At 37.3% G+C, this 23,835-nt stretch overlaps 1 protein-coding gene and 1 non-coding gene across 2 annotated transcripts; one reads left to right on the top strand and one right to left on the bottom strand.

The window, feature by feature from the left end:
- Positions 1-1,410: 1,410 nt before the first annotated feature.
- LOC139736051 (uncharacterized) lies at positions 1,411-5,850 on the bottom strand. Its single transcript, XM_071646799.1, has 5 exons — positions 5,476-5,850; positions 4,168-4,354; positions 3,504-3,581; positions 2,335-2,474; positions 1,411-1,804 (listed from the first exon to the last, which is right to left on the bottom strand). The coding sequence occupies exons 1-5, from the start codon at positions 5,848-5,850 to the stop codon at positions 1,568-1,570; spliced, it is 1,017 nt and encodes a 338-aa protein (XP_071502900.1). The 3' UTR covers positions 1,411-1,567.
- A 14,176-nt stretch (positions 5,851-20,026) lies between these two features.
- On the top strand, positions 20,027-20,098 carry Trnac-gca (transfer RNA cysteine (anticodon GCA)). The gene has a single exon. It is a non-coding gene; the product is annotated as a tRNA-Cys (tRNA).
- The last annotated feature ends 3,737 nt before the right edge of the window (positions 20,099-23,835 follow it).

Raw genomic sequence — 23,835 nt, 5'->3', positions numbered from 1 at the left:
GCCTTTAGAAAGAGGCAAGTCAATTGCTCTTTTATTATGCGAAAAAAGTGAAAATATGTTGAATTTTCTTTTATATTTTCTTTATACTGTTGTACGCATATGACTCACAAGCTGTAGTAGTCTCCTCATCCAGCGGTTCCAACACAAAAATTTAAAAAATTCATAACTTTTGCATCGATTGTCCAATTTTCCTCAAACTTTCACTGATGTGTTCTACTAATATTGTTGCATTTTCTCAATCCTTATGTTTATGAAGGTGAACTTGTCCTTTAAGATTCGATCTTTAATCACAGGTAATCAATCAAAACGCAAAAATACCATCATCTCAATCTATTTACAAGTGAAATCAGCTAAAAGTGTTATCGTGATATCACAGGTAGGCTAAATCCTGCACAAATCACTAATAACTTGCATTTTGTCCTTTATTCTTCATTGATTAAAAAAAAAGCTGTGAAAGCATTGCATTAATAACACTTTGCATAAAGACAACAGCACGACCAATATCCCGATGTCCAAAAGCACGACAGTAATATATTACAGCAGGGAAGGTCACTAGCATACAATCACAACAGAATCCATTGATAACGTCTCCACCGTTTTGTCCACACAGTCAGCTTCTCACTCTCGTCGTCTTACTGAGTTGCTGTCTGTCCACTCATACTTTGCATTGCATCCTCCCGAAGTGATATAGGCAGTAATTTTTTTCTTGCGTCAACACTTAAATAAGAAAGTAGAAATATATAAAGGTATCTCTATACCTGCAAAAATAATGATGGTCTGGGTTAACACCACGGTGTAAGTGCTTTATCTGGAATTCTATCTGGACTTCTATATCTTTTTATACGTCTCTTCAGAAAACGTTGAAACACCTTGAGAAACCAAAATATCATTTTGTCAAGCCGAGTCAACTGACACTCCTTGGGAAGAACTCAAAGACAAGTACAATCATTATAGGTACATGCAATGTTCTCATCACTTTGAAAGCATACATATTATCAGTCTATACTCTGGCTAACACAATACAATGAATCACTTTAAGAAATGTTTCACTGTGTAGCTAATGATTCTTGTGCACTTTCGGGCTTCGAGGAATAAGGAGATAGGCGCCTGCGTTGGCATCTCCTGCAAATAAAAGCTATCAAGGTGATCTACAAAACCATAAGTAACGACCAATCACTGCTCATAATTTTCGCCATAGCTTTCAACACACGATTCACCAACGGTCTGAAATATATTCGTATCACATGGCTGCAGCTTCCTTACTTATCAGCGCCTTTTCTTCGAAGCGGCGCGCCGGTGTGACGGAGAACAGGAAGGCTGATCTCAGTGTCCAAAGTTTTTATTAACATTGTCGATGAAATCCGAACATAAAGGTACACAGCGTTATGGCTGTATGATAATCTCTGAACATATGAGACACTCCGTTATCCTTCAATGGGCTGGCCCAAACTGCCATGAGCCACACACCTCCTATCCAGACGAAAAATGCCTATGAAGCAGTGCAGCCCTAATTGAGTGTAAAACAACTGCAACATGCAGCTGACTGCCGCTGGACACTCTGCTCTACTCAGCTCACTCGGAACATGCCGAAGTAGCTGGTGTCCTCAAACAGACACACCTGCCGTGGGGTGTACAACATTTTGATGCCGATCTGGGAGTTCTCGGGTACGTAGACGAGCCCGCCGATGAAGCACGTCTTGTACTTGTTCTGGCGCTGCTCTACAGGGGCGATGCACGTGAAAAGCTCCACTCCGTTGACCATGATGCTATGTCCAATGTATTCATTAGGGTCGTAGTACATCATCTAGGAGAGAAAAAATGCAAATATTCTATAACTGTTCTGCCAGCAGTTAGTGATGAACTTTGTCCACAATGAGTACATTACTAATAGTCTCATCACACTGGTAAGGGATTGAGGATGAGCGCGCCAAAGGACACTACATCATGGCTACGGGGCGTGAATAAGGTACATGTATTTTCATCGTTATGTGACCATCACAATAACGACCAACGACAAAGTCAGTTGTTGTCATTGGCATTTAACCAGTCCTCTTTGAGAATCTGAAATCCACGCAGACTACGTACATGACCTATACCTATACCTATACCTACAGACTTTAATATGCCAAGTTCGTATAGAAAGTGGGATACATTCACTTCGCGCTACCAGTTGATCGTGAGGAGTCGGTATTCTACAGCAGTAGTGTTGGAAGGGAAGGATCTTGTGTAAAGCATCTGTGTCTCACTGTCAAGGGCTCAAAGCGTGTTCCATATGGCGAGCACTTGTCTACCAGACAAGATGGTTAATTTACCTACAGCATATAGCATACTAACCTGGCTATAAACATAGTAGAGCCCTGCCACAGCCACGGTCACGTTACCCCTTGCATGTAGTCGAAAGTTTGCCAGGACGGCGGATTGGTTCTGGTGGTACCCTATGGACGTAGAGAGTGACCAGTGTGGTAACCAGCCAGCTTTATCCAACAGTGAGTGAGCGAGGTGGGAGAGAAACGAAGACATATTTTTCTTCAAAAAGTATGACGTCGTCTTGAGCAAGAATGTTCTGTTTTCAATGATTCTGTCAAATTTGGATGAGCAAACTATTGAATACAATGTACCAGGTATTCCCATTTACACGTTTTATTTGCTTAGAAGGACTGGCTTCGAGCACAAGACACGGAACCTACCAACATTTATAGTAGTGACATCTTATTCGTGCATTGATCACAGCATTTCTAATCATACCTTGGCTCAACGATTAATGAGAGCATTAGGATACATTTTTAATTGCATGAAGGAATAATCATCGTATGATCAAATTAAATGAAATATGCAATGTTTGAATGCATTGATTGCCTGCATTTCGACAAATTCCAGACGTGAAGCTAGTCAACATAAATTGTATCACTACTTTGATCCCGTCACATCTGTGCTTACATTCAAACATGATATTGATCATATATTCTGTATTGCATGATTTTAGTATGACAAGAAAACCCATTTCATTGGATAAAGCAAAGGATTTGGACTTGAGATCAATATGGCAGGAAGATGATGAAATACTGTCGACGATTTAAGACGTGGTGTGTTGATATCATACTTATAAACTAGGGATTTTATCTGAAAATATGTCAAATTGCCATTTAAATCTATGATTAAAATCAACCATAAAAAATAGCAGTAGCGATTCGTAAAACAACGTCCAGATTTGTTTCATTCTCTGTTAATATATTCACAGTAACAACTTTGTTGGGTATAAGCTTCATTATGTCTTAGATTCTGTCCATATCAGAGTAATACTATAGATGTGCCCTGAACAAAAAGTATAAAGCTATTGCATAAATACACATCGCATGACGCTGAATCGACAGGCTTTAAGAATAAGAAATTCCAGCATTCGTAAGGTTGAAAATGCATGAAATAGCTTTATAACGGAGTGAATTGTGAACAAAACATATGACATATTGTGCTGGTAGAGTCTTGAATAAGGTATTGATTCGTACCCTCACCTACGCCGATGGTGGTGGTTCTATTAAGGTTGGCCTCAAAGTGTGCGCCTCTTATTTCTTCGAATCTTTTGTCTATAAACAAACAAACAATCACGCAAACAAAATGTAAACATGTTGATTGAAATCTAGACTTCTTCCCAGAAAATCTAAGATTCCAGTTTACAAAGAAATATATACTACCACAGTCTCTTCCATAGAAATAGTACAAAAGTCGTTAAAAGTCTTTATTCAATAAAAGGTGCATGCACGATCATCAGCTGCTGTAGTGAATCTATTTGATCCTTCTAGAGAAACGACCAAGTTCAGTAAAAGATTGTGAGAGTGACAACTTTTCGACCAAGACAATGATACAGTGAACGAAAAACTAAAAGGATAAAAAGAAGTATAATCAATAAATCTGATGGGAAAAAAAAAAACTTAATGCGCGCTGGCACGTCAGCAGAAAAATAACAAAACGAGAGACAAAAAAAAAGAGAGACTTCAGCAAAGGCAAAGAATGTCGTGGAGCAAAAATTAAAGCCCTAGGCGATACCTCGAGAACTTTCTAAATGCAATGGCGGTGGTAATAACACCTATCTCTTCAATTTGAAAGTAAAGATAACCTAAAAATACTGGCATCGATATGCTACGACTGTAAAACAAAAATAAGGCCACGTACTCTTGGATTTATTCGACGACGATCGACCCCTGTTCTTTCCACCACCTTTAGGTCCTCGTTTGATTCTGTTATGTATCTCTGGTAGCTCTTCTTTCACCGTGTCAGAGCCGCCCCTGTCCCCTGGCAACAGAACTCGAGTAGACGCCGTAACCGTCCCATCCGTCTTGGCGTGCTGAATTGGGTGGATCTGCAGAAGACCAGTTAGTATCTTGGATAACAGGTGCTTTCAAATTCGTTTTGAACAGGCTGCATTACCATACTTTTAATTCAGATCTAAACACTGTAAATTCCTTTAATAAAACATTCAAAAGTGGTTTCTTTGATGTAAACAGAGTTTTAGTACCACACAAATTTAATGGAAAAATCCAGTTGCTCACCGTTGTCTGTATGCAGCTCTGTAGAGTGAAAGCGTGTAAAGAACTGGCCAATGATATAACTGAAAATAATTTAGACTCATAATAAGAAGTTTGGGCGTTTGAATTTTTTCCATTGCCTTATAGCATAGACGTGTTATATTTTCTTGTGATGGCGTGTGGGTGCATCTGAGAGATGATCAGAACACTTTATTTTTAAGAATATTTCGATCGAATGAGCGTAAAACCTGCTTGTACGCCCTGATGTCAAAAAGTGCATCTGGAAAAAAAAAAAAAACACTTGCCCTGGTTACAAACAACTAAAGTAGTATGATTCATCGCCGAGCACTTTGGATCTGAAAGCAGGCAAAGGTTTCGCGAATTGTTGAGATTTCAGACATAGGTGGAAAATGGCGTCAGGTTACAGAAAAAGCCAAGAAGGGTGCCCAAGAGCGTTATTCGATGCTTCAAACACTATTTTACGTCGGTAGGTCGGATGCACGTCACGAGACCGACACCCACAATTAAAGTCATACAGCCCACGAGTCATACGACCCTCCAGTCATACAGCCTACGAGTTATACAGCCCACGAGTCACACAGCCCATGAGTTCGACGCTAAGCAAACAAAACCCACGAGACCGACACATTAAGCCCTGCGCTGTAATGTCAAACCTTTTTTTTAAATCTATGTCATAGTGTCGAACTCATGGGCCTTGTATGCCTACTGTCCAACTCATGGGCTTTATGACTCGTGGGTGTCGTGGTCTCGTGGGATGACCCCGGTCCGTCAGCCAGGATGCTTTTATGACCGAATTTGGACTTTGTGCGTCATATCTTTGTTCTGTTGTTTTTTATACTTTACTATCTGATGAAGAGAACGTCACAATGTCTCTGATAAAGTCATATGACAATGCGAAACATTTTCACAAGATCGAAATTTCCATTGTCATTACCTTTGAGGTCGATACATCCACACTGGCAGGTTTGCCAAGGTGGAAATCTGCATGACGCTCTCCTGTGGCTTTGCTGAACCACCCGAACTTCCGGTCTCTCTGTTCTGTTTGTTCTACATGACGATTGCCGCATGGAGCGTTGAGCTTTACCAGCTCTCTTTCCAAAGTCTCAACCCGTGCTATCAGCTGTGCTTGGCGGAGATAAAGTGAGACAAGGACGGCAGTGATCGCGATTATGAAAACGACAACGAGAAAGGCTGCTGCGATTGCGGGAACCGATATCCCCAACCTCTTTGGCTGTTTGTTGGTACGGTCGTTGTAGGAATTTTCCTTCATCGTACACACGACGATATCTTCAGCACGGGGCTCTGACATTTTCCTTTTTTTTCTTCAATGTATGCTGTTGGCAAAAGGCGGGCAACAGGTTTGCTGGTTCCGTGCCAATAACAGACGCATTGCGTCCTTCTGTATCTGAAAGGCTGCCAAATCTCTCGTTCAGTCTTCACACGAACATTCCATGGCGGAATCAGCTCAATATCGTATTTTTTCGTAAAACAGAAATATGCAGCCAACTTGGGTTTCAAAAACTTCCTTTCAGAATGATGTTTTTCAAAGTTCTTCAATGAAATGGTAGGCCAATGTTTGAAAAATAAAAGCCATTCCAACAAACGAGGTTGCCCTTGTCATGTCGGCCATTTTAGTCATGTCGCTGTTATTGGATGAAAGTGACGACCATAATTCGTGTACAAATGGCTGGACAAGAGATTTGTGGAATAAACATCAGCAACGTTAACAAAAAGTGCTGAAACTCACACTCAAAATTTCATGTTAATCGTCGTCAATCTTGCCGCTCACACTACATCACATCAAAGTTGGAGACAAGCGCAGAAGAGCGTACTGTTTATACTGATCATTTTGTCGAATCCCGAACGCCGCACTTGCCGAACAATTCCGGAGAATTGAACTCACGATAACAGACAGTTCCCGCGAGTATAGGCAGTCCTGGACAGCAGTCGAAGACTTTCAAGTGATATGGCAACATAAATGTTATCTTTGTTGGTGAAAATATCCTGGATTTGAGTGCAGGCATGATAACTCTCTATAGGCCAGTGTCACAGATTCTCGCGACTGTTGGTAGACCCTACACATGGAATGACAATCAGGGCAGTTCAAAGTCCCTTCATTCCTCGCTAGCACTGAAAAGCAGCCCACATCTAGGGTCTACTGCCTACAGCATTAGGGTATACAGCTTCATTGAAGGCCATAACAATGGATGTAATCCCGGCACACGATCTCTCATGCGAAGCGTGCGTTCTTTGGATCTCTATTATTATCCACACTATGGCAAGGTCCAGGGTATGGAACATTGAGTCTTGGTAAATATACGCCAGCACCTACAAATTCAGAACTATGTTCATAGTCCACACAAAATATATGAATACAATGCGATCATGTCTGACTTGATCCATGGACAACGATAAAGAATATTGACAGGATGATGAGTATGCAAGAATCAAATCCAGTCAAATCTATTCAGAATTAAAGCAACCATGGAGTCAAGGGTCTCTTACATAAACCAACTTGATTAATCAATCGCAGCCTGCATGAAATGAAATCTAGACGCGTGTAATTGATTCAAGTCCAAAATCAATCTGACGGAATGAAAGAGAGTTTAATTGTCTCTCCCTTCATAGGACATATTTTATGCTCTCCTTATGTTGGCAAAATAGTGTGAATCGTGTTTTAGGATTTTGTGGTTTACATCGTTTTATCTTGCTGAGTTACAACATTTAAGCATGAGACAAAAAAACATCTTTTACACAAATACATGAAAAAAAATATATATAGGCCTATATATATATGCGTGAGTGTATACACAATGTGTAGGCCTATAGTATATGTACACATATCATACTTGTTATTGTTATTTACACACACACACACACACACACACACACACACACACACATAATATCCGTCATTAAGTGTGCATAAGTTCACGTAGATTACATCCTATACATATCATACAATTATTCTTTTATGTCCCCGAATGAGTACGAGTGGTTATCAACACATCGACCGGTGAATGGCAATTCACGTGTAAATTTGGGACTGTCCCTTTCCATTCACGTCTTTGCTGAACCTCTTACGGAAGGTTACGCTAGACTGACGTATTAACACAGATCCAGGTACGCATATGGCGCGCCATTTGCCCAATAATTCCGAAGAACTTATTTTATCGCCGAAAAACTCAGTTTATCGGTCGATAAACTAAGTTTTTCGAGGGAAACTCCGTTTATCGAGCGATAAACTATTAAAGTTTATCGATAAACTCTGTTTATCGAGCGAAAAACTAAGTTTGTCGTGATAAACTCAGTTTTCAGTCGATAAACTTAGTTTATCGACTGATATAAACAGAGTTTTTCAGCGATAAACTCAGTCTATCGCGATAAACTTAGTTATCGATAATCCTTTGCCATTAGTGGGTGCTCTGAGCTTAGCGTTGCCAGAGCCGTACGGCTGTGAGCGTTGCCACTGCTCGTATGCCGTATTACCAGCCCCAGGCGTTAAACGACACTGATAGTTACATTACGGCAGTTATCAACTTATAACCACGTGCATCGAATAACGCAACGGACGTCATTCAACGATTGTTTCGTCATGGCCGCAGAAGAGACAAGTGAGCAGCCAGAGGAGCTGCCAGACCCAGAGCTTAGAGATTTTTCACTTAGGATGTTTGCTGTCGCGACTAGTAACTGGTAATGGGTGCTACTCACTGTACTCGCAAAATTAGTCTGCGGCTAGTGCGTGCTGAGGTCCGCGTCCCTTGCCAAGTCCTGATTTTTTTTTGTGACGCTTTTTATAGCCTTTATTCAGATCAATCAAATGAAATTGTTACATTGTAATGACACAAAATATAACTATAATACACTGTTTAAGGGACAACAAAAGTTGTGTGTAAAATATAGATAAAACATACATAAATTGTACACATTTGACATGATTCAGTCACCAGTCTGAATAAAGATTTTATCTAAAACAAATACAAAAAAAAAAACGTGAGAGGTGATGGACTTACAAAATCTTTAAGATATATTCTATTCACCAATTATGAACATCATAATGACTGATGTCTCTCTGGGTCTTATGCAAGTGGAGATTCATAACCAGATAATATTTAATTAAGTTTTAATGATAATAAGAATCAGAGAAAATAAACAAGTGGAGCGGGCAAAGCTGAAAACACAGAATATTCTATTTATTCTAAATAAATTAACTGAGGTAAATACTAAAGATATATCTTAACAAAATGCAATAGTTAAACCCGGTATTTCATGAAGTATAATTTTCCCATTTCGCGTAGTGTAATGTCAATTTATCCTTCAATGTTGCTTTTTCATATTCAGACCGTTTTGAGGTGGCGATTGCCCTACATATTTCTTCACAGGTTGGAACTCTTCCAATTTTATGATTAGTATAAATCATATGCTTAATCAAAATTAAGACATGATTCAACAAGGCATTGAGTTTGATATATTCCCTGAATCCAAGTAAAACATCCAGCCAATTCATATTAATAAACTGAGGAAATTTAGTTTTTTTCCTACCTCGTTCCATATTCGATAAACTAGAGGACAGTCATAAAATATATGATAATATGTTTCAACCTCTTCCCTACAAAAGGAGCACAGATTTGAATGTGTTATTCCAAACTGGTGAAGTTTATCATTACAGAAAATAACATTGTGCAGGAGCTTATACTGGAAATCTCTCAACTTCCAGTCTAGTGTTGAAATTCTAGGAATAGAGAAACAAACTGCAGTCGCAGATCTATCGATGTTTAAAGCTAATACCTCTGGGTGTTTGGAAAGGAAAGAATCTTCAATTGTACCAATAGAAATATTGTAAATCACTTTTGAAGTCACTGACACTAAGGGGAACACTTTTTTGTTAATGTTAAGACTAATTTCAAAAACATCAGCAGGGTTATCATTCAAAATATGATCCCTCGCATTACCTATTCTCGCCACCTTCCACTCTGCTGGAAATTTATTATACAATTCATAAAGAAAAATCAAATCGTCTACATTTAAACCCTTTCTAATAAAATGCGCCCCTGATCTAATTTTTCCACCAGCGTCAATAACGTGTTTAACTTGAAAAACATTAGCGTTAGATAATATTTCATTAAAGGAGAAATTTCTACCTGGAATAAAAGTATTGTTAAAAATTATTTGATTTTCATTATGCCTTTCTTTAACAATAACATTCTTTCCTTTCAAATAATTCCAAATATCTAAAAATTCTAAATACAAATTCGGCACTTTAATATTTAATAACCGGGGATCATAATTACAATAAAAAATTAATCTCCCTCCCACTTTCTTAAATACATATTCAATAAACTGTTTCCACTTCATATTCTTATCACCTCTAAAAAGTCTCTTAATCCACATTACGCGCTGGGCATACACCATATACCTAAAATTCATCATTTTCATTCCCCCATTATCATAATTCATATACAATAAATTTTTCTTTATTTTGTCACGACCATTCCAAATAAAATTAAAACAAATCGTTTCCACCTCTCTGAAAACCCATCGAGGTACTGACATTATTGAAGAAACGTATAATAATTTAGATATAGCAAATACTTTAACCAGTTGAATTTTCCCAAAGAGGGTCAAATCCCTTTGCTTCCACCATCCCAACAATCTTTTTATTTTACTCAAAATTTCTTTATAATTCATTTCTTCTTTAACATTAATATCTAAAGAAAAATATATTCCTAACACTTTAACTGTTTGAACCAATTTGCCCAGCGTTATTCCAGTCAGGTTATCATTAATCTGACTAGAAGACCCCAGTTTCATAATATATGTCTTGTCCCTGTTTATTTTTAATCCTGATATGTAATAAAAAGAATCCAATATATTATCTAATCTTTCTATATCACGTTTTTCTTTCACAAAAATTGAACAATCGTCTGCATACATTACTATCTTTGTCTCCATATCACCAATCAAAATACCCTTTAAATCTTTTTCATTCCGAATAAACAATGCTAATGTTTCTATAATCAACAAAAAAAGGTATGGAGACAAGGGATCCCCTTGCCTTACTCCCCTGCCTATTTGTAAGTATCCCGTGGAGAAGCCTCCATTCATAACACAACTAATTGCATTATTGTATAATACTTCTATCCATCTACAAAAATATGGACCAAAGCCATATTTTGTCATTAATAATTTCATGTAAGAGTATGAGACGGTGTCAAAAGCTTTCTCAAAATCGACTGTAACTAAATAGCCCTGCACATTGTATACCTGCGTATAAAACATAATATCATCAATAATCCTTACGGCCTCTCCAATATTCCTCTCAGGTAAAAACCCAACTTGATCTACGTGTATCGCTTCTCCTAATGCCAATTTTATTCTTTTTAGCTAATACTTTAGATAAAAGTTTGTAGTCTACATTGAGAAGGGTGATTGGTCGGTAATTGCGAATATATAAAGGATCTTTATCTTCTTTTTAAATTACTGTTATTACGCCCTGTCTTTGTGAGTTCGATAATTCCCCTCTCTCAAAAGATGCATTAAAGGATTCTAAAACAAAGTTTCATATATCAGATAAAATTCAACTGTTAATCCGTCATTTCCTGGTGATTTATTCAAAGGCATTTTATTTAAGATCGAAATACATTCACCCATTGTAATTTTCTCATCACATGATTTTTCACTAGCTTCACCTATATTCAAATGGGGCATATTAATAAAAAAAATCCCCTTTATTGTCTATTATCTCACATTGAGTACACAAATTTTGATAAAATTTTTCAATTTCTCTCAGAATCTGCTTTGGATTAGAGATTTCTACACTATCTTCTGATTTTAATTTATCTATAAATGTTTTCCTCTGGTTAGATGCTAATAATTGTTTAAAATAATTTTCATTAATTTCACTTTCCTCAAACCACTTAGCTCGAGATCTCACTTTTAACCCCGCTACTTTCTGATCATATAATCCCTTCATCTCATTTCTTTTCAACTCTTATTGATGTAAAATGTCATTATCTTTGGAAATGATTAACAATTGTTCTAAATCAAAAAAATTTCTGTAATTTCCTTATTTTTTCCTGTATTTCTTGGGCCTTTCCTTTCGAATATTTCTTTGTTATTTCACGAATTTTCATTTTAACAAAATCCCAAAGGACTCTAACATCTGTAAACTCCTTCTTTCCTTGCTTTATTATAGATTTAATTTCTGCTCTCAGGAAATACACATATTCTTTATTTAAACAAAAACTATTATTAAACTTCCAATAAGATGGTCCTATATTCTTTAAAATGTTATGATTTAAAAGCAATCCTAAATGAATAGCCGAGTGATCAGGGGCAATTGATGAGAAAATATTACACTCTGAAATCTGCTTCTCCAGTTGATTAGAAATTATCCAATAATCTAACCTACTTTGTATTAAAGGGTTCTTCTGCTTATATGTAAATTGGATCTTATCTGGATTTCTTTTCCTCCATATGTCTAACGCATCGAAGGTTCCAAGAAAATGTTCAGTTTCTAAATTAAACTGAAGACCTATAGCACTCCTTTTACTCGAAATATCAAAATCAAAATTTCGAATCATATTAAAGTCCCCACCAATAATCATAAGGAAGTTATTTACATTAAAATTGTTGAGGTGATCACTTAACTTAATTAAAAAATCAATTTGCTCTTGCTGTTTTTCTCGAACCGGAAAATAAACATTGCATAAAATGTAACTTGTATTGGATACTTCAATTTCCAATAATATGTATCTCCCTTCTGAGTCACCCTCATGCTTCAATACCTTCAACTTCAATTTATTTGATATGAGGACACAGATTCCCGGTTACTCCCATGACTAAAAAAACAGTGCCCGCTCCACTCCCTCTTCCACTGGTCCTCTACGTCAATTGTACTAAATGTTTCCTGAAGAAAAATTATATCTCCTCTCTCCATACTCCATTTAACTATAGCATTTCTTTTGGTAACTTCTCTAAGACCCTTAACATTTAAAGAAACTAAATTTAATGTATCTGATTTCCTACTCTTTTTATATTCCATCACCTTTCACTTAAACATACAAAAACACTGACAAGAACAAAAATATATACAAAAAAGAACGAGTACAATACCCCTTGTTCTTACAAGAGGAATTGCTGTGAGCTCTCCCCTTCTCACTCACTTTCATTGATAAAATTCCATAAAATTAATATACAAATAGTGAATGGTCACGAGTGCAATGGTACGAGATTTCGCACGAGGTGAAAGATAATTTTTATGGTACATAGTATCATTAATGTAACTTAAAGCTGAGAAGGTAGCTGGCTAGCCACGACTACGGGTGTTTCTTTCATGGCACATTACACAAAGGCCTAACATAAAATTCCCTGTCTATTGTGTGTAGAAAACAGTCACAGAAAATCCAAAGTTATACATCACCATGCAGTTCCTCGCAGCACAATTTTGAACCTGGCTCTTTCCTTCTTATTGACTCTTGGCACGGCGTGACCCGCACCTTACTCATCGCGCATAATCTTAACAGTAGCCACGCCCCACACAGTGACTTGTCAATTCCAAGGTGCATTTCCTAAACGCAAATTCATAAACTACACTCGACATAAAAACGACTAATCAAACAATTCCTTGCATGCCCAGAAACCGCTCATTCTGTTGTGTAAGTATCCCAATGTCAGAAGATTCTATAACTATTGTATCCTATTAATGCGGGCCTGTGTTGCATGACATAAAGTGTCTGGCAATATACGTTTTGTATGCCTTAAATAACAACTTTGTCGCGTGACAAAAAAAAATTCTTAACCTACAATCCAGTGCTGTACATTTTTGCATACATTTCTTCTCCTCGTACATTACTAATAACGAGACATGACCCAACCTAAAGCAGTGCTAATGATCCACATTGCTAGCCACACCCCATGTTAGCGATTGGGCCATCTGATTTTGACACGAGTGACTTCTTAATATTCAAACAGTTGGTTACAAGTGTATCTTCCACGACACCTTTCATCAATGACACCCCTCCCCCCTCGTCTTTACTTACATATGTTTAAACCGTAATCTACGTTAATGTGGCTATTGATACATAACAAAAAAAAAATACTCTGCCTGTAGTGTACCACATCTTGCATGTACTGACATTTGCAAGACACGACCCACCCTTATTCATTGCGCATGATTTCATATTTAATCAGCAACAACACGTATTAAACATTTTGCTATATTTTAGTGGTGACATGTGGTAACACTCATGTCTTTACATGTACCGTTGGTTGCAATACATATAGGACCTTGGTATTATCAAGAGTCCACTGCACATAAATAAATCGTCACTGCGTTACTCTATACCAAATCCTAAGGATATTGAGCCAAAATAATTGTGTGCGATTTTTTCTAATTAATAAAGAAATAAAAATGAAAGCTCCAAAACAAATGACTTTATCTACCCACTCTTTCACGTAATCCCTTAGAATTATCACAATTTGCATACTAATCCATCAATTACAATCATTACATCATTATGTATTTCATGTGCAGTGGGCCCGTTATTTGACAGTGTATTTTCTTGAAATATGAATATACATACCCCCAGTATATCCCACACCGGGGAAGGTTATTTTAAGACCAGAGATGTAGTTACAGACAAAAATAATGGTTACGATAATATCTTCCATGTATTATAATGCAAAGAAAACACGCCCTAATCCTACAGCTAATTCCGTACTAGCGCCCCCTTTCGCAAAAGCTAAAATAACAATGATCATCGATAACCTTAGTTTTTTTCGCTTGATAAACAAAGTTTATAGTTAAACTTAGTTTTTCCATAAACTAAGTTTATAGAAACTTAGTTTTTCCATAAACTAAGTGTGACCGGCTGGACACGTCCAGTCAGTGTTGACCTACAATAGCTCAGACTCAATTAGACAAAATCAATCACCTGGTTCTATTTAATAAGGACTGGGAAAAGAAGGAATGCTCGAAGATATTTTTTCTGTATTTCCGTTACAAAAAAAAGGTGTCTTTATTACTTCACTTTGTTGCAGTATTTCAAACTAAGCCAAAACTCAAATAACTCCAAAATTGTAACATTAGACTGAACACAAAGCAAACGAATTTAAAACGACGAAAAGCAACTTATAACAAATTAAAAACAACTAATAACAAAACAACACTAAAAGCAACAAGAGGCAATGCAACAACAGCTCTTAAAAGCAACGCAACGAACCTAAAGCAAACGGTTAAAAATGGCTAATAACAGAGCAACATTTAAAAATAACAAAATGCAACGCAACAAGCAACGAATAACAACGCAAACGCAGCACTGAAATAAACTACCAAAAAGGCAACGCAAAAGCAACGAATAACAAAAGTTAAAAGCAAACTTAAACAACGCAATGCTGTCCGACGCAGAATACAGCAAGTCCGTGTCCCTTTCCCACAGAAGCTACATAATACAAAGGATGAACCAATCATACAAGATTGACAAGTGTATTTACATTCAATATGTGAACTTCAAAGTATATTGCCTTGATTGAAAACTGGTAATATTTTGATTATTCAAGCTCTGGTTGATACGCAGTTCATTTGTAAAAGTTTGGAATGCATGATATCATGATTGTCGCCTGCAACCAAATACATACGTCACGCGAATTCAATAGCGTTAATCGTCAAACGTTATCATCGAACTTCCATGACAGGCAAACTCTATATCTTCTATCAACAACAGTAACAACATTATTTGATTCAAGGAGGCAAAGCCATCTGAAAAGTAAACTCCAAAAATGCAAAACATAATAATTATTATGTCATAGTAATATTCCGCCTGTTGATTTCATTACCATACAAGATTATGAGACACAATATTGAGAAAAACTATTCACCTCTGGCATTACAGCATGTGCAGTGCGCTGGGGTCCATCCACTTGACAGAAGTCTTGGTGTCTTCTAAAATTGACAATGCAAATGAATGTACTTTCTTAAATCTTTCCCCATGTTAGGAATCTATGAATGAAATCAAACATGTGCTTGTGTTTATGATGAACAAATCGAATTATTCGACCCAAGCATCGTTCACTCTACTAATAAACCAGTGCTAACTATATTAAACGATAAAATAATACATCATACAGCGGTTTGAAAGCTATACTCAAAGGACTGATCAGTTGCCTTCGCTAGGATAGCACAGTAATAGACATAATTATATACAAAAGATAGATACATATGTACAAGGGATATATATTTCTATTTCCTATATCTAGCAACTTGAAATATATTGTACATGCGTCAATGGGCGTAGAGGCTTTCCTGCCTGAACTAAATCTAGCTAGCTACCTCCCTCACTCTTATTATAGAAACAAAGACCAGCTTGTCTACATCTTCATCAATAGGGGTGCACAGCTCATACAGTGTAGCACACATCAGCCCAAGTCTTTAGAATAGTGAGAGAGGAAGTTTGCCAAGCAGTAAACATAAAAAGAACAGTCTTTTGAATGTAGCCACTGCTTTAATCCCCTGCATAGGCAGTCACCCTTTTGTAAGCCGAGGCACCTACCAGCATATTGTATCATCCCCTGTACTGGGGCCAAATTCATTCCCCTTTGTTTTTAATCCTCCAGCGTGCCTACCAAAATCAACTATAGTGTACATCGGGCTGTGTGAACGCTTAGCTTTTATCTCCATATACCACAGTGCTATATTCTATGTACCCTCTGTATCAAGCACGCTTCTCAAAGTCATAAGGATGAAATAAGAAACATCTACAGTCCTTCATCAAGCTTGCTGTAAGTGATGTTCCCTACCAATATCACTTCATAATAATAACACTAAAGCATAGATATACGGTACAAACAAAACTACAAATTCTTAGTTGCTAATGCACTTCATGGACAACTGAAATGCCGTCTTCGCCAACAACTCATTTGTGAATAAAACCTCATCCATTCATTATTTTGGCAGAATCAAACACTCTCAAATTATCATGTGTAATAATTCATAATGAACACCACATAAATTATTATGTTAATAAATATAAAATATTAAAGACACATCATACAGATGTTCTTACCTTTGTACAAAGGATGAGGGACTGGACTATGCTACAGCCACAGGAGCAGGTTGATTAAAGTGACGTTGCCTGCTTGGACGCCTTCTCAAGAATGATCAAAGGAGGTGCCCCTTCTGAATAACTTTAGGACACGCTTTACCCCTCACAGGGAGATTCCACTTATGGGGGGGGGGGGTGTTTCCCATGATTATGTAAATTACCTCCTGACCTTACACCACCGTGTATGTACCTCTACCATCCAACTAGAGTACTGTGATATATCTTGCATATAGATATGTGTGGATAGAGAATCAAATAGATAAACATACATATAAATACATTATAACGAGCGAGTGTAATCATCACAGGTAAAGGGGGGGGGGGGATGAGTGCTGATATTACTGTGACCCTCACACTAAGTTTATAGAAACTTAGTTTTTCCATAAACTAAGTTTATCGAAAAACTCGGTTTATCGAGCAAAAACGTGTTATATCAAGCGAAAAACTAGGTTTATCGCGATAAACTTAGCTTTTCACTCGATAAGCAGAGTTTCTCTCTAAAAACTGAGTTTATCGACTGATAAAGTTTTTTCAGCGATAAATTTAGTTTATCGGAATTATTGGGCAAATGGCGCGCCATATACGCGTCCCTAATGACCTTTGGACACACATTATAATCAGTCGAGCTTGCTTAAACTATAGACTCCAAGAGCGATACAGGTATTATGGAAGAACTTAGCACACACAAACAAACCGACAGACAGATAGACACATGCACACACAAATGCACGCACGCACACACGCATACACACAAACTTTTGCGGGTTTCCCCAAACTTTTCATATGATAATACACACATGAGATACCTCGCAGAACAATAACATTCCAGGAAGCAACTTGCATACTTCTACTTGAGAAACACAGGGAGGTAGCGGCCACATTCATTAGATTTCTCACAAAACTATTTGTGTGGGTGGGGCAATAGTAAAAAGGAACAGAGCGTCTGTCCGCACAGGAAGAAAGGCCCTTGCATCTGTTCCACTTTTTGTGGATTAAAAGCAATGAAGTTTCAATGATGTCCCTTGACAAAAAAAACTTTAGGTATCTCCAGTTCCAGCCTTATTGACCGACTACCTGGTGATAGAAGGTAAAGTAAAGGCATGACTCTTTACAGTTTTATTATCTTTGTTTTGACTTTGCTTGATTCCACTTTGAATGGTATTTTAGATTGAAGAGAACTGCGTATATTATTGCAATTACACAGAATAGAAACTTGTGTTTCATGACTCTACAAGTTCAAGGAATGCTTCTTATAAAACAGAAGTCTTGTTGATTGTTGCAGAAAGAAGGAGCTGTATACTGTCAGCTTCTTAATAGCAAAGGAAAGCAGTAAGTTGAACCCCCCCCCCCCAAAAAAAAAACCAAAACAAAACGAAACAAAAGAAGAAATGAACTGTTTGGGCATGTTTGTTTTTTCGCATTTTTATCCTTTTAGAAATCTTCGACAGCATTCATTAAACTATACTGCGATGTATTCATTACAAGAGAGTGACTGGTGTATCTGATTTGCCGTATTAGGTGGAAAAAGAAATAAAGACATTGATAATAGATTGGCTGGTGCGCATAATCAGGGTAACAGCAAATTGTATAGCATTCATGCGGTTACCAAATCTAGTGGACCTTCACCGCCAACACCGTAGCCCAAACATGACTTTGGTTTGGCGCAGTTGAATCCTTTGTTGTTGAGCTAATGCAAATAACATAAAAGCCTTTCAGAATAAGGTACACATGAAAAATGCAGACCGATATTCATACCCATTCATCGCATTCATCAGGACTCAGTTAGGGGGAAAAGTCGTGATCGACATCCAGAATTATGGCGACAGCAGCTGCTGCAAACACTGTTTTCTGTATGTTTTGCTGGAGCATTTCTGAAAAGAATGGTTATCGGGGTATAGCTCAGTGGAAGAGCATTCTACTGCAGATCGAGCGGTCACCGATTCAAATCTTGGAGTCGTCTGTGTCATAGTATTTTATGTATCAACACACACACCTGTACACACATAGGCTGTACATAAATAACAATAGTCATTATCATGTTATTCATTATCAACACATAATTGCAGATACCCCCACATTAAGTAAAGGAAAGCGAGAGAAGAGACAATAACGTTACTTAAGGGTACCACTATTATATAGAAACAACGATTAGCAATACAATGGCCCCTTCAATTCGATAAGAATGATTACCCATTCATTCTCAAATACATGTATTTCTATGAATTGATGATAGATTGTCTCATGTTAATGTTTACAAGTAAACAGAGATCCTGCGAGGCATGTCTGACACTAACTTGATGGCCGACCAACATATGAGTAGGATTCAGTGGGTTGTCGGAAGAAAAAGAAGAAAAAACAACAACTTTGCTTCAGACTCTTGTCCGATGAGGAGAACAAAAAAAATCTGTGGAATACACCACACGGTATACAGAGAAAATAAACTGAACGAGGGGCAGATGGCGCTTTTGCGCTTCTCGGAGCAGTGCCGTGTGTATAAAGACTCGGAGTATAGAGCAGCTCTGATTTTCTGTTTGTACCCATATCAACATACCGCATTAACATTCAAGTCCCACCGTGTTAGCATGTTAGCGATCTAAAATCTAAAATCTAGTTTCATATTATGTTCACCACGTCCAATGGTGAAAGAATAATTGCTGCCTGCTGATTGTCACATCTCACACATAAAAATGGCAAATATAAGTGATTACGTAAACGTTAAGACTGTTCGAAAAATAAAAACCAACACGATGAAATGAGAACTGTTAACCATTAAGAACACAGTCTAAAATTCTCGCACAACATTTGTGAATTTGTGACCGACAACATAATAATAGGGTGATTGGGACAACATTTTGACATTCCATGGTATACCGCGATGACTGGCATGACTGGGAAACGCTCCGCAAACTGGATTGGTATTTTGTAAAGATTCCTCTTGTCATTATTTCTCACCTGAAGGATTTCTTTCAAAAAATAACTTAGCACAGTCATCAATGATTTTCATCGATCATCTTCTTCTTTTTCAGAAGAAGAAGAATATGAAAAAGTAAGTAAAAGGGGAAAATAACTATCCATGAATAATTAACTTTTGGAGAGCAACAAAGATCATCATCATCAAACTAGGTTGGCATGTAGATGGCGCTATAACTGTTTTTGTAGGAAATGACGACTTGATACGTGGCAACTGTCCCACAGATGTTTTCTCGTGCGTCCCAGCCGTGAATAGGATTGATTGACTCTGAATCTCTCATATAGTGCTGTGTTATGAGTAAACACAGTACCACTACAGCACAAAAGTATTCTCGCACTCCAATTCAGCATATGATGTATTTATTCAATATGCGTAAAAATCTTATTTGGAATAGCTCCCGCCAAAACTGTGACGGGGGTATAGCTCAGTGGTAGAGCATTCGACTGCAGATCGAGAGGTCCCCGGTTCAAATCCGGGTGCCCCCTGGCCTTGACCACAATTTTTTTTTTCTTATCGAAAACCTACTAATACTTAAAAGAGCCCATTTATTATACTCCCTTCAGAAGTCAGGGCGAATGACATTGCCATTCCCTATCAAGTCGAGGGAATATTTAGATCCATCTAAAAAAAATGATTACTAAGTTTCGCAGAATTCTCGCTTTACAAACATTTTTCATTGCATCGATCCCCTCTTGTTTCCTTGTGACATTATATGGACTTCACAAATGAAACCAAACCGCATATAAGATTTAACCACATTGCATAACTAATTACTTTGGAACGGATAGTAGGCCTTTATGATTTCATTCGACTTTCATTAACGACTTTCTGTTATACACTGAGTCCGCGTTATGTCAGGGTATAAGTTGAATTTCCCTTTAATGGCAACTTTCAATGAACTGAAGAACTAACAAATCACAGACTTGTCTCATTCCTCCCTATATTAGGTGAACTGGTGTACTTCATCTTGTAATGTATTCTATGTAAACGTGTACAATGGTTTATCATCCGAACATCGAATTTACAAGAATTTCCATTGCGGACAATAAAAGTAATCAATCAATCCATCCATCCATCCATTAATCAATCAATCAATCAGTAATCTAAAAATATTGAAAATGGTAGCTTCTTCTCGTATATTTATTTAGTATTTTGTTTTGGTGAAAAACACTGTGAATCTCAGTATTAGAAAGATAATTTACATTCTGTCCGTGTCATCTTAAGATCTTTAAACTAAATTACTCAGACCATTGATATTTCTTTTCTTAATACAGTTGTGGTCTTTTAAAAGCCTTTAATTTGATTGATTAATTAATTTTGATATTCATAACATTCATACTATACGGTATGAAATAATAGGTTTAATTGGTTCAGAAATTAACTGCAAAATCAGAAGGCAATTCCTATAACGTACTTGTAGTGATATACCCGCAGGGATCATTCCTTCTTATTGGTCCGCTGTATTCTTGCTGTTTGTAAGACGTATTAGTGATTAAAAAATCGAGTAATTTACTCCCGTTCACCCTTTCACCCTGATGACAACATGCAAGACACTATCACCTGAACTCTATACAGCACTTCACTGAAAACACTCATCCTTATGCTTTCTAATACGATTGATGAAAACGCAGTGATTTTACTTATTCCTACCTTAAAATTTTCATATTTTGTACTCACAATTGCAGTTATTACTTCTTTGGACAATATTGATTAATTCAATAGTGCCGAAAGTGCCAAAGTCTTTTAAAGGACAAGTTCACCTTCATTGACATGTGGGTTGAGTGAATGCAGCAATATTAGTAGAACACATCAGTGAAGATTTGGGGAAAATCGGACAATCCGTTCAAAAGTTATGAAATCTTGAAGTTTCTGTTCAGTCACGGCTGGATGAAAAGACTACTATAGCATGTGATGTCACATGAGTACAACGATATAAAGAAAGAATAAAGAAAATTCAACATACAGTAAACCTCGGATAAGTCGACGTCGAGTGAGTCGAAAATCACTTAACTCGAAGCAAAATAAAAAGTCCCGATTTTTCCCTATGTATTTTCTCTAAGAAATATTTGGATAAGCCGAAGTACGAGAGTCGAATTTCGGCTGTGTCGAAGTAAAACATTCAGTCCCTTTTGTACAAAATACACGTAGTTTACATCACTTGAGCCGAAGAAGATTTCTCTGGCATTCTCATTACATTTAGAGGAGAATAAAAAATCGGCAGTCGCAGAACCCCATCCCTGACCTGCTGCAGGTAAGCATGCACACTCACCGTACCGCTCCGCACGCATGTCAAATACATACACATGTATACATGTATATACACAGCACATCGATCCATACTTTATCCATACACACTTCACATCCATACTTTATCCATGTCAAGCCAGAACTCCTTGGTCAACCAATTGCTGCTTTAATATTTTAGTGACAGGCCAAGTGGGCGGAGCTTGTTTGTGTGTGCCCGGCTGGCTGTATAGTTTTGTTCAATGGAGGTGGGATGGGCCTGGGAGAGTGTTTGTCTCATGGTAGGTTGACAGAGATGGCTACCTATGTTGCACCATAGACAATTCAAAGCACATGCACATTGCCACATTAGCGCAGACATTCTTAGAACTACGTTTAACTACACTAGTATTGATGCAAATTCCATGTTCAATTTAGAACAAAATAAGAACATTATCTTCAAGAACAGACAAATTTGAATACCAACACACACGGGCACGCACACACACACACACATGCATGCAAATGTACTATAATACATGTACATAACTGTGAGTCGAAAAAAATCGACTCTCGCGAGAGTCGAAGTTCACTTAAAAGTCGACGCATTTTTGTCAGTCCCGAGAGCTTCGACTCATGCGAGGTTTACTGTATTTCCATTTTTCTCGCATAACAAAAGAACACTCGACTTCTCTCTTTCAGAAGGCAGGGGGAATAATATTACCCTTAACATACGTCAGTAGCAAGTCGAAGAAATGTGCACTTTATTCAAAAAGTAAAGTTTTGTGAAATTCTCTTTTTATTTTCCTTATAGAGTTGTACGCATGTGACATCATACAATGTAGTAGTCTTCTCTTCCAGCAGTGACTGCGCAGATACTTAAAATATTCGTAACTTTTGAACGGATTGTCCAATTTTCCTCAAACTTTCACTGATGTGTTCTACTAATATGGTTGCATTCTCTCAATCCTTATGTATAATATGAAGGTGGACTTGTCCTTTAAATACTGAGTACTTTGTTTTTCCCCCACAACTCCATTCAGTGAAAATCAAGCGCAAAGTTGAAATCACGTGAACTAAAAGTCGCTTGAAATGCTAGTTTAAAACATACAAAATTACATAATCGTGAGATTGGAAACGGCAAGTTTAGATTCACCATTCACTTGTAGTTCAAAATCGTGATCACTGAAATTCACGTTTGTTCTACACTCTTTTTCATCACTTTTGGCACAACATGTAAGTACAAACAACCTTCATGATCTCTCTTAAATAGGATATTTAAATGAAATTAAACCTTTGTTCAATATTTCATTTCATTTCATTTCATTTATTAAGTGTCCACATAAATCATACGGTGTTGTGTTTACAACATCCATCCACGATAATGTAAAGTAACACATACATTATAAGTTATAAGTTCAGTGTATTTAACATTATGCTGTGCTTATCTACATTCCTTACCACATTTCATGCAAAAACATATATAGGGCATATATGACAACTTTGTAAACTGCTACATGCACATAATGTTCCTGGATTAAAGATGGCATATGCAATTGCTGACATTATGTGAATGTTTTTGTGGAAATTATGTGAAACTATGTTGATGTCTGAGAAACGTGTTTATAATGAGGATACATTTTCCCCCCTCTCTTTCGAGAGGTGACACGACATTAAATGCTTTGCTCTTGCGACAGTATTACTCCGATCTTATTTTCTCCGAGGACTAATTAGGGTTAGGGTTACGGTTGTGATAGGGTTTTAGGTTATGTTTGTGGATAGAATTTATATTTGTGGATAGAATTTATATTTAGCTTATGTAAACGCGCATGGTATGGGGGCACCTCGTCGCAGGAGCAAATGCCATTGAACCATTCATTTTCTAGTTGTTAGTCTTTAATTGCAGACAATTAGATTGTGATATTCTTGTTGTGACAAAATTGACACAATAAGTCACAGGTCATTCGTGAGAAAAACTTCGCTGATTTTGTTTCGATTG

Source organism: Diadema antillarum, unplaced genomic scaffold (assembly GCF_040938485.1).
Source record: "Diadema antillarum isolate AM-2024a unplaced genomic scaffold, OU_Dant_1.0 seq00000620_RagTag, whole genome shotgun sequence".
Lineage (NCBI taxonomy): Eukaryota > Metazoa > Echinodermata > Echinoidea > Diadematoida > Diadematidae > Diadema > Diadema antillarum.
Note: the sequence above shows the minus strand (reverse complement) of the source record. Positions and strands in the feature narration are given on the sequence as shown.